Source organism: Pagrus major, chromosome 1, assembly GCF_040436345.1.
Source record: "Pagrus major chromosome 1, Pma_NU_1.0".
Lineage (NCBI taxonomy): Eukaryota > Metazoa > Chordata > Actinopteri > Spariformes > Sparidae > Pagrus > Pagrus major.
In genome coordinates, this window is record NC_133215.1 from 32,300,067 (window position 1) to 32,312,601 (window position 12,535).

The window sequence follows — 12,535 nt, forward strand, 5'->3', positions numbered from 1 at the left end:
TGTAGATCAATACTGAAGACATCCAAACTATGAAGGAACACATATGGAATTATGCAGTAAACAAAAGAGTGAATATGATTTATATTTTATATTCTTCAGAGTAGCCACCTTTTGCTTTGATGACAGCTTTGCACACTTCTGCCATTCTCTCAGTCAGACTCATGAGGTAGTCACCTGGAATGGTTTTCCAACAGTCTTGAAGGAGTTCCCAGAGGTGCTGAGCACTTGTTGGTTGCTTTGCCTTCACTCTGCGGTCCAACTCATCCCAAACCATCTCAGTTGGGTTTAGGTTGGGTGATTGTGGATGCCAGGTCATCAGACGCAGCACTCCATCACTCTCCTTCTGGGTCAGATAGCCATTACAAAGCCTGGAGGTGTGTTTGGGGTCATTGTCCTGTTGAAAAACAAATGATGGTCCCACTAAGTGCAAACCAGAAGGAATGGCATGTCGCTGCAGAATGCTGTGGTAGCCATGCTGGTTAACTGTGCCTTGAATTTTGAATAAATCACCAACAGTGTCATCAGCAAAGCATCACACCTCCTCCTCCATGCTTCACTGTGGGAACCACACATGTAGAAACCATCCGCTCACCTTTTCTGCGTCCCACAAAGACACAGTGGATGGAACCAAAAATCTCAAATTTGGACTCATCAGACCAAAGTACAGATTTCCACTGGTCTAATATCCAATCCTTGTGTTTCTGGCCCAAACACTTCTCTTCTTGTTGTTCTTCCTCAGTAGTGGCTTCTTTGCAGCAATTCGACCATGAAGGCCTGATTCACGCAGTCTCCTCTGAACAGCTGATGTTGAGATGTGTCTGCTTCTTGAACTCTGTGAAGCATTTATGTGGGCTCTAATCTGAGGTGCTGTTGATTTGTGGTTTCTGAGTCTGGTGACTCTAATGAACTTATCCTCTGCAGCAGAGGTAACTCTTGGTCTTCCTGTCCTGGGGCGGTCCTCATGAGAGCCAGTTTCATCACGTGTTTGATGGTTTTCACGACTGAACTCGACAGTTCTTGATATTTTCCAGATTGACTGACCTTCATGTCTTAAAGTAATGATGGACTGTCGTTCCTCTTTACTGAGCTGAGTGGTTCTTGCCATAATATGGATTAGAACAGTAGTTGAATTGGGCTATTCACTGTAATGAACTGATGATTTCAAACACATTAAGAAGGAAGGAACATATATATATATATGATTTATATATATTTATATATATAATACACACACGTACACACACACACATATATACATTATATGTGTGTGTGTGTGTATATATATATGTATGTATGTATGTATGTATGTATGTATGTATGTATATATATATATATATATATATATATATATATATATATATATATTATATATATACATATACATACATATATACATATTTAAAAAATCATTCAAGTAAAACGGAGCAAATCTTGCAAATTTCCATTTAACGTCCACAGTGTTTGTGGGCCAGCCCTCAGCCTGGGCCCCGGGACATGAGGTCTGTCGGTAATGCAGACAAAATCATTTACAATCAGGCAGACACACAGAGGGCGTGGCAGATCTACTTAACACTTAAAATAAAAGAATAAACAGAGGCGAGTTTTGAAAACAGCGGTGTCTGGCCCACGCAGTGTGGCTGAATGTGTGGAGCAGTGAGGGCCTGCAGAGGATACCCTGTATGCCCCGAGAACGAGGCGACAAAATAATATCACGTGATCCAAAATGGGCAGTCCTCTGACGGTGCTGAAAAAAGCCATTTTCTGGCGCTGCTGCAAATTCTGTCCAAGTCCAAATAATTTACCTGGATCCTCGTTGGAAGGAAAGGAAAACTTTTATGTCTAATCAGGTAGGAACGAAGCATCGCTGAGCTCTCTTTATCGGCTCATCGGCCCGCTGTTTGCTGAGGCTCACACAAGGTGCACGGTGTCACATTTTGAGTCTCTCTTGTTCGCCTCCTGATACAGCCCTGTCAGTGAATTTAAGATGGCTGCTTTGTGTACCAGTGTGATTTTGTGTGGCTCTGCAGCCCCCCTCAGTGTTGGGGATTTCTCTGGCTGTGTTTGGTCGCGGTGGCCGGTCGGACGGCGGAGCTCCGAACAAATGCAATCGCTCTTTGTTGGTCCGCTCGCTGGTCGAGGAGCTGAGCTGATGCACAAGATGAGGCCACACAGCGGCGATTCAATAGTCGGCTGCTGTGTACCAGCACACAGGCAGCATTTAGCTGCACGGCTCCTGCTCTCCACACGTTATTTCTCGCTACAACACGTCTCTCCAGGTGTTTTTGTTGGCCGTCTGTCTTTGTTGTGGTTTCACAACCTGCTGTCCCAAGGACAAGCTGCAGACATTGTCTGAAGGAGCACTTAGACAGCCACTCATTGACCAATCGACACAACACTAATAGTCTCTACAAGCATTATGCACATGTACATAGCTCCTGTATCATACTGTGTAACGAGAAGCTCTCATGTTGTTGTGTGTTTCCTCTGCAGATCTGTCCAGATGGATAAAATGCAGCCAAACCGGATTAAAATCACAGATCTGAATCCACACCTCACATGTCCACTGTGCGCTGGGTACCTCATTGATGCTACAACCATCGTAGAGTGCCTGCACTCCTGTAAGTTCTTCACATGAAGCCATCACCTTACATGCATGCATAGTGTTTCTATTAACCCTCCTGGTACATTAGCATAGACATTACAATTGTAGGCATATGAAGCAGAGCTCCTGCAGAGCTCCATGTTGTGTTTGTACTGCTGTGTTTGGAGACATATCAGGCTCATTTTCAGTTTTGTAGTTTTAGTTTGGGTTACTACAAGATTAAGTTTACGTGCTGTAATGCTCAGAAACACATTATTTTCTCATACAGCAGCACTTGATTCCACATCAGTCTGTAAGGCTCTGTTGAGCTACTGTCTCTTTAAGCCCCCCCCCCCCTACCCAGTCTTCTCTGATTGGTCAGCTAACACAGGCCTGAGCTAGCACCGCAGTGTTGTGTTTACAGCTTCCAGTTAGCAGTGATTTCTGTTGGAGTGAGGAGCTAACTTGACGCAGACTTTGGGCTGTTTAACTTTCAAGACCTTTTACATGAATAAGAACCTATATGTAACACAGACGGAAAGGAAAAACCCCAAAAGCACAATAGTTCTCCTTTTAATGTTCATTTTTAAAATGTAGGAAGTTCATTTCAGGGGATATCTCTGTACACAATAATAGTGTGTTGCATGTGAAACAGTGTTTCTGTGTTTGTTAATGCTGTGTATGAAGTGCTGATTCATCTCTATGGAAACTGTGGAGGCTGGTGATGTATCTGTTGGACAAAGGCAGTATTGTATATTGTTGGCGTGGGACAAAATATCGATACAGCAATATTATCTCATCTCTTTCTCTTGCGATGCGATTATCTGGCACCAAATATCAGTATTTTTATTAAAACATGCAGCCGCTCTAAACAGATTCCCCTTACAGTCTCACTTACCACAGTCACTACTTCATGACTGCTTGTGGTGTAAAAGTAAACAGATTGTAAAGAGTTTAGTGACCCATACATTGGAATGATGGCACACATGGATATAAACAGGTGTAATGTTTGTGTGTGTGATAAAGAGGCACTAAGCTAAGACTATGTGCACTTTTTCATACATTGTTCATGACATTTTCTGTGAAACTGACACCACAATGCAGTGAATGAATACATAATTCCACTTTGTCTTTTTAGGGGTATTTTGTAACTTTCAGTCAGGCAGATATCATGACGTGTTATTCGATGATTGTCTTTCAGTATATCAATAATCATAGACTCGCTGTTTCGTGATAGTTTTCAGTGAACATCACATGAACGCTGTCGGTGGTGCCGAGCACTGTTTTAGTATCTGTCTGTGTCCCTTCTCTCTGTACAGTTTGTAAAACTTGTATCGTTGCCTTCCTGGAGACAAATAAGTTCTGCCCTCGATGTGACGTCCAGGTTCACAAGACGTGTCCACAGCTCAGCATCAGGTAGGCTATGATTCTCTATGTCAGGTATTTTTGAAAACACTTCTGAATGCACTGAGCCTCGTTCTCATCAACATCAAAACTCTCCTTTCTTTTCCAGAGCGGACAAAACTCTACAAGATATTGTTTATAAGCTTGTTCCGGGGTTATTTAAAGGTAAGACCACATTTCTTGAGGCTGTAGAGCAACGAGCTATTGTGAAGTAAGCTCTTCATCACAGTGTCCCTTCTTTTTAGCATTCCTTCCAGTGATGTCAAAAATCTTGATTTTTTTTTTTTTCCCCGATGCATATCATCTCTGAATATTTGAAACAAGGTTCAAGGTGATATTTTTTGTCATTATACAAAACAAGGTTGCATAGTGAAATGATACATAATAACATATATACAGTCATTTATATACATATACACATAAACACGTAAAAACCCTGGAAATAATTTCGTGGTGCATTATTTTGAATTTGCGTCTGGGTGGATGTAAACAGCAGCAACAAGATGTTGATAATAATATGGTTGGCATCCTCACATCACCTGCGTTTGAGCCTCAAGCATCACACATTGCTTGCTGGGTTCCTGCTCTCTGTCAGCTCGGAAAACATTCCGCCTGTCGAGTACAACGGCTTGATCTGGGATGTATTGATATGTATTGTATTGTTGTGGTGGAGACAGGCTTCTGCCCAACAGTCTCTGGTTTCTCGTTACCTGGTCGTCCTGAGTCCAATTTTGTCTATTTCATTTTCCTGCACAAGACATTAGCCAGGAGCAGTCTTAAATCCAAGCTGGGCTAGCATGACTCCCAGCCTGGGTCTGTGTCCTCTCCTCCCTGGGGCGGTCCGGCTGGTCCGGCTGGTCTTGCTGAAAGGTTGAAATGTGCAGTGAACGTCTCAAAGTCTGCTGCTCTTAATCTAAAACCACTGCTTTCTTCTCCAATGCTGTTGAATTAATTTCTGCTATAGGCAACATGTGTTTTCAGCAATGATGCTGAAAAAAATAACAGATTAAAAACTATTTGCATGTGGCTCCTTTGCCATGGCCAGCGGTTTCAATACTCATTTTCTGTGGTACTGATACTGAAGTATAGGCACAAACTGCTCTTCCTCACTCTCTCTTTCCTCCAACAGTGAGTTTACACACCCAAAGATTATTTTTTAAAGGCTTGATAAAAGTGACTGTTTCTAAAACTGTGTGATATTTAATGTTTACTACATTCTGCTGTTCTCTGATACCAGCCTATAAAAGAAAAGTCGCACCCTGTAGTCATGTTCTAGCCTTGTTATACTTATCCTTTAACTAAAATCTAAATTGTTTACCCTCAACGATGCCCAGTTTGTCCTTGTTGAATTAAAAATGGCATCGAATATCGATATTTTTCAAGGTATTGTATCTAAGTGAGGAGTTCCAGTATCGTGACCACACTTGTTCCTGCTCTAACGGAGATTTCTTTTTTTATGTGTGCTGCACTCAGATGAGATGAAACGGAGGCGGGACTTCTACGCAGAGAATCGTGTGCTGGAACCAGGAGAAGTGGTGGAGACGTTTAACATAGCAGAGGATGAAATCATCAGTCTGTCCATACAGTTCTACGAGAGGAACAAGTAAGTCAATCATTTCTCATTTTGACAAAAAAAAAATCAATGAGAGTTCTTCATGTTGGGTCAGTTTGCTGGAATCTCACTGCTGAGACGAGTGTAAAAACAATGGAATTCTATTATCTGATCGTGCACGAAGCAAACAATAGAGCAGAGTTTCTTAAATATGGAAGCAATACCCATATTAAACAGAGGAAAGTAGTGAAATCATAGGGGAAAAAGGGGATATGGACCTGTGGAAAGAACTGATAATTGTTAAACACCTTTTCTTTGTGTTTGTGTTTTTAATATTTGCCTGCAGAAATAATGAGAGGCAGCGCTCAGAAATGGAAGGAGACAAGGTAAAGTTTGATTTTTAGATACAAATCAAAGATGGGGTGAAGCAGCAGTTGAAGCCCCCTCACTTCTTGTTCAATGTGGTTTTCTGGTCTTCACTCTGGATTTTTGCATCCCCTCTCTGCTCCTTTCTTTGTTCTCAGTCCAATGGTAAACGCTTCCTGCAGTGCCCTGCAGCCATGTCCGTCATGCACTTAGCAAAGTTCCTCCGAAGCAAGATGGATATTCCCAACAACTATCGGGTAACTAGACACTCGCTGTATTGATTGTGTAGCATAAATTCTTTGTGTACAAAGACTTTAAAGTAGTGAAACAGTTGTGGTTGGATAGTATAAGGTTGCATGCATTTGTCAGCAGTTAGCGCAACATGAAAGTTAACAGGGCTCCAGAGAGACCAAAGTACGTGTTCCCAAACTGAGAGGTGTTTCCTGAAAAAAACAGCGGAATCATTAAAGCTACACAAATTTTTTTATGTCAACATTAGATCAAATGACTGTGTATAATAGTGAGAAACCCACAGAAAATCATCATCAAACTCTGACAAAGCATTTTAGCGTCTTTCAATGCTTTGATTTAGTTTTGGTTCTCTTTACTGCTGTCACCTTGTTTTCAGCTGTAGCAGGCAGCTCTTTGTCGTGAGAAAGCTCTGATTAAACCTCTGTAACCTACCTGCCAAGCATCTAATGGAAGACAAAGTTGGCCTCAAGCTGGTGAACTTTGTTGAGCACCCAGATAATTTACTCATGCGCTGGTGAAGAGTAAAACGGAGTTAAAAGACAGTGAATATTGAATATATTGTATTATATTGTTTCATCAGGTGGAAACAAATGCAAATATAAATGAATGCTAATGTTGCTGCATATATGTTGGATATGTAAAAAGGCAACTGCTACCTTATATGTTCTTCATAACAACTTTGTAAGGTGATAATATGTTAGTGCTGTTTTGTGTTTTGCCCAAAAAAATCAAAATTTCCTGCTTTAAACATGTCAAGGGGAACCGTTTCAAGCCTTTTTTTTTTACAGTAGAGATTTTGAAGGGTCATAGCAGGAAAAGAACAGGTGTTACTAATCCCATTAAATACTGCTCTGCTCCAGTGAGCCAGCACTCCCAACAGCAGAGCCCCGACTCACCTAAAAGAAATAGTATGTATAATTATTTTATTATAACCGCCTGTGTTTATCTTGCTGTTACTAGTCAAAATATCTGCTGTGAAAAATACCAATATGACCTTTTGCCAATTTGTTAGCTTTTAACAACTGTCTTTCAGATGTTGTTGTTCAGTGCTAACTAAATAATGGCTGTTTTACCAAAGTGAAAATGATGACGTGCTTACATGTTACATGCTACTACAGTAGTAGATCAACATTCCGTTCAGAATATGGACAGAAAACCCAGCTGTCACGTTCTGGCTGCCAGAAAAAATCCACGACAAGTTCATTGTGTCATGGATGCTAGCTTGGCTTGTTAGCACTTCAGCAGTTGTTTTGGTAGCATTCAATAACTACATCGCCTGTTGTAGACTCTTTTCACAGCAGACTTGTCATAGATGTAAAAGCACAGGTGGAATTTATAACAATAATGATGGCTGCATTCCATTTAGATGAGCTAGTTCCAGGGCTCTGGTATTGTGCACGCTCACTCACTGACAGGACTTAGTAGGACACTTAATAGGATGGAGCCATTGGTCACACCTGTGTTTTTCCTGCATTGACCAGTCAGAATGTCTGCTGTGAACAGGGTCTGCTCTGACTGAGAAGTGTTCACACATTATTCTGTGTATGATCCGTAACACCTCCGTGAGCTAGTGGCTCGCTAACAGGTGAAACCACATACAAACAAAGTGTTTACTGCTCCTTTTTAATAACGTCAATCGGTTGATTTCATGTAAATATTGTTATTTATCGAGATGAACTGCCAGTGATTTTTAGCATTTCATAGTTGACTGAACACAGTATGATATGAGTGTGGCATTAAGCACAGATGCACTGTTGAAACCCGATCCTGTGTAAATATAGAATATGTCATTGCAGCTACATGACCGATACAGCAAGTGGCCGCCATAATGTAGCCGTGACAGGGCCCAGTCCCTACCAGCCAATTGGCAATGAGCAACATTACACAACTGTCAAGTAACCCTGTCGTTGTTTCAACATATGACTTATTATAAATTGTACACAGCTATAAACTTTGTACAACCTTTGAAAAGGTAAACATTAATACTACATTCACAGAAGTTAGCAATGGGAAAATTTGCACGTCTATGACTTGCGAGCTTCCTCAAGACCGTTCTTGACATGACCAGTATTTACCTGTGGGAAACTGGTTATTACGGTAATTCGCGCATGTCAAGAGCGGCACATGAGGTACAAGGGTAACATGGCAGCAGTAGAAATCATTTAAAGATGGCAATTATTCATGCGCCTGTCCACCTGGCTCCCTGCGGAATGTGCTCTACTTTTGCTCCCAGTGCAGCTTTTACAGCTGCTGTTGTTTATATTGCTCCTTTATATAAAATCTGTCAGGAGCTGATGTTATTGACAAAATAAGCTCCACCTTTGTTCAAACGTTGAGGTAGTTGCACTACATTATTCTTCTGGTCACATTGTGTTAACTAACTTCTAACTGTGTTACAGGTGGAGGTGTTGTACGGAGACGAGCCCTTGAAGGACTACTACACACTAATGGATATTGCCTACTTTTATGAATGGAGAAGAGTGAGTGACCGCTTTCATACTTTTTCCTGTGGAACACTTGCCAAACCCGAGTTGTGATTTATACTCCTGTGGTTCTTGTAGTAAGTGATTTCAGTTATTATTGCTACATTCGAATGGGACGAGTAATCAGTCTTCAGTTTGGCTCAGAATGAGAAAAGTAACGATCTAAATCACGTGTGTCTGTTAAAGACTTGAAACCAGAGGGAGATAAGTAATGGAGCTACACGACTGTAATAAGTTGGATAACTTGAAGGTGTTAAATGTTTGTGATGTCATGGAGGTAGTCCAATCTGTACAGTTACAGTCAGGTTATTGGATCCTCCTGGAGTCTCTCTACATCTTTAAACAGATATCTGCATATGAATGCAGAATCTTTTTGGTGTCAGAAGCATTCTAGTTTTTGTTTGGAGCCTGTTTCTAGCCTGAGTAGTATTGACCAATCACGTTTGAGTAGGCTTTGATTGCATACACAAAAACAGTCTGTGTGGAGAGCATCCCATCGGCTGTCATCTGACGATGATTTGAGTTTTTTATTTGCTTTTTAAAATTTAAATCTACGCAGATGAATTAAGAGTTGTCTCTCAACCCCAACACCATTCTCACCTCTAAAGTTGCTAATTGAACTGTAAACAATGACACATGGAAAAGGAGGTCTTGGCCTAGACATGCATGGCCCTCAGAGCCAAAATCGTCATCAGATGATAGCTGATGTGTACTGATACAAAATATATGAACAGAAGTAGCGACCCACTGTTCGCAGAGTATCGGTAGGACAGACAGAACCACTTTGTGCTATGAGATTCTCCCCTTTTTGCAGTGTTTCCACGACTTTCACATATCACAAATCACCTGACATCACTGCTTGCTATATGATGGTAGACTGATTACGTAACAGGCAGCCAATAAGAGCCAGATGGATGCTTCATGTAGAGGTTGTTGGCAAAACAACTCTAATGTTTGGACCAATAAATATTTTGATTGAAACTGCAGGTCAGGAGTCAGCAGCCAATAGCAATAGTCACCCATTATCAGTAGTTTTTACCATGTCAGTGTTTGATTGTAGTTTATGTTGTGAGATTGATTTTCTCAAAGTGTAGTTTGTGAATGGTTTTCAATGTTTGGCTGGATTTCAAAGTAGTATCTTCTGTATCCGTAGAACAACATAACAATAACAATAAAAAATAAGAAAATAAAGCAGACTCAAATTTCTAAACTATGCCACTGTAAAGCAGTAGGGCCCTGTATCATGCTGACACTGAAAATACACATTTACATGAACCCACCTACATTTTAGGCTTGTTGCTGTTGTTAGTTTTAGTTGTATGTTTATAGTTAATGTTGCTGCTGCAGTGGTGCAACCTTCAACTAACAACAACAACAACAACAACAACAACAACAACAACATCAATATTGGACACACTCATAGCCAAGTTTGAATGTCCAGAGTGGACAGAGTGAGTTGATAACCTTCTTTGTAAGATGATTTAACTGAGACTGATGTTATGAAATGGGACATTAATGAGGACTTCCTGCTAGTATCAAACTCAGTCTTTGTCAATTACCTCTTGGCAACAGAAACAACTCTGGCATTTGGACTGGGTTTCGTATGAGCCTGCTGATATTCTTGGTCTCTAGTCCATATTGTCAAAGCGGCCCATAAAAAGACCAAAATCAAACTACTTTTCCATCCTACCGTCTCTGTGGCCCTCTGCCTATGTCCATTCATTCTTACTGATGATGTGGTTATTTAAAACTGGTCACAAATATAGGTATAGTTTAATAATTGTTTTAAAAAATCTCAGTAATTTCCAAGAACAGCTGTAGTTTTTAGCAGATATCACTCACAACTGTAGTAAACGGTGCATTTGTTGGGGACTTTTTTCTGCTGTGGAGTAATACACATTTGGTGCACCAGTGAACATTTACAGCAGCATGATGGTGTGTTTGTTAGACTGAATCAAAATAAACGACAGTGTGTGTTTGTTCATGGTGATGAAGGGACATGTCACCTCACTGGCTCACTGATGTTTTGTTAATAACTCTTGGACAACAGTGGAGCTCTATGGCACCGGTTTGATACAGAGACATGTTAATAGATCTGTTCAGAGATGATTCTGGTGTTTTCATGGCACTTGTCTTATCATTTATTCTTTACAGACAGAAAGTCTTATCTGCCCACCTATTGAGGAATTATAAAACCTGAGCTCCTATCCACCGTACTAATGATGTGTGTACTTCTATGCAGACTGGACCCATCCCCCTTCAGTATCTGGTCAAACCCACCCGGAAGCGCAGAAGGCCGTCCCAGTCAGCCACCCAGGGCCACTCTGACGGTGTCAACACGAGCCCGACATCAGAGAGCGACTCCCAAAGCGACAAGGTCCACAGTCCTGCTGCAGCCCAGCCGCCCAGAGCCTCCTCGCAGTCCAGCCCTGCCTCCCACGACCTCCCTCCCTCTATCCAAAGCTCCAACGGTACAACTGTGCCCAACAACACTCAGCGACACACTCTCGCCTCCAAACAGGGCACCAGCGCTCGGAAGGTGACTGTCAACGGCACAAGCTCTGGGGCCAGCAAGGAGGAGGCGAGGGGAGCCGACAAAAGCGGTTTGCCTCCGACAACCTAACGCGTACACAGGGCCGCGGGGAGGACAGTGTTTGAATTGCTCCCTTGTTTCTTTCTACAGAGCAAAAAGACAAGCCCAAGGCCTTCTTCCTTCTGGACAAACAGGAGGTTGATTACTGTTCTCATCTTTGAGCAGGAAAGACTGAAAAGTGCAGCCAAATAGACACTTGTATGTATGTATGTGCGTGTGTGTGTGTGTGTGTTTATGTGTGTTAGACTAGAGCAGTGCACACATACAAACTGTACAGTATGTATCAAATGTGAGCATGTGTGCATACATATGTATAAACTTATCTTTTATACAAGATATTGTAATCGTTTTGTATTGTATATGCAGTGGGTCTGTTTCATTTCCATAGTTCCATCATTTGGCTCCATAAAACTTGAGACAAAATGCTGAAAGGCATTACAGTGTGCATCACTGCCTGAGTTGGATGTAAAGAAAAAAAAGAGCTAATCCTTGCCTTTGAACAGCCATGTTATTAACTGCTGTATAAGTGTCCAGTATAAGCAACCGTTCATCAGGTAACACAGGTACATGACATTTAACTGTTGATGCACTTTGTTAAGGTCAAATCACACAACTCAAACCAACAAGTATTTTCCAACAGGAGAAGCATTTATATTTACACAAGTTCAAGCACTACCATGCTCGCAAGCAGATGTTTGTCAGCAGACCATGTTCTCTCTGTCATGGCAGTCGAAGAACTCAAAAGGGATTCGAATGTTTGGCCATGTATGTTGTAGTTCCATACGTTTCAACATTCCTTTTGTTTCTTTTCAACAAACAATGATACTTTTTTTATCAGCCATATGTGCATGTTTTAGGTCAATAAAATGTTTACTTACTAGGTTTTTCTGAGCTGAGTGTCCTGTTTATGATTCCCTGAGCAAGTTGTAAAGCTCACTGTTGTGTACGGAGCAAAAACGGAGGGTAAAAAAAGAAAAAAGCCCTGCCTAAAATTTACATCACTTGTGCATTGTGTTAAATTACATTTAGAAGACATGAACCTGACAGTCTGTTACAAATAACTAAGGGTACATTAATTACATAATTACTACATTAACAGCTGCAATGGAGTGACCTTGAAGTGTTCACTCTATCATCTTGGCATAATTTGCAGACAAGGTTTAAACATATATTTTCTTTCAAATTTTGTATTTATATTTATACATTCAATATATCAAACCACAAACTTACAAGTAATGAACTTAAACTGAACAGACATTTTTGGAGCAAAGAGACTTTATACGCTCATTACCATGATTCGTATC

The 12,535-nt window shown here is 41.0% G+C and overlaps 1 protein-coding gene across 1 annotated transcript; it reads left to right on the forward strand.

Annotated features, from left to right (window-relative positions):
• The first annotated feature begins 1,759 nt into the window (after positions 1 to 1,759).
• LOC141003584 (polycomb complex protein BMI-1-like) lies at positions 1,760 to 12,122 on the forward strand. Its single transcript, XM_073474964.1, has 9 exons — positions 1,760 to 1,847; positions 2,491 to 2,618; positions 3,901 to 3,997; positions 4,095 to 4,150; positions 5,459 to 5,588; positions 5,884 to 5,923; positions 6,062 to 6,160; positions 8,555 to 8,635; positions 10,881 to 12,122. The coding sequence occupies exons 2-9, from the start codon at positions 2,501 to 2,503 to the stop codon at positions 11,259 to 11,261; spliced, it is 1,002 nt and encodes a 333-aa protein (XP_073331065.1). The 5' UTR covers positions 1,760 to 1,847; positions 2,491 to 2,500; the 3' UTR covers positions 11,262 to 12,122.
• Positions 12,123 to 12,535: the final 413 nt, after the last annotated feature.

What these genes read in the sequence shown, in the direction of transcription:
- LOC141003584 (XM_073474964.1), top strand. Translation starts at nt 2,501, where the DNA reads ATGGATAAAATGCAGCCAAACCGGATTAAAATCACAGATCTGAATCCA. An exon ending in CAGTTCTACGAGAGGAACAA is followed by an intron (nt 5,589 to 5,883) that starts GTAAGTCAATCA and finishes ATTTGCCTGCAG; the next exon opens with AAATAATGAGAGGCAGCGCT. An exon ending in ACTTTTATGAATGGAGAAGA is followed by an intron (nt 8,636 to 10,880) that starts GTGAGTGACCGC and finishes ACTTCTATGCAG; the next exon opens with ACTGGACCCATCCCCCTTCA.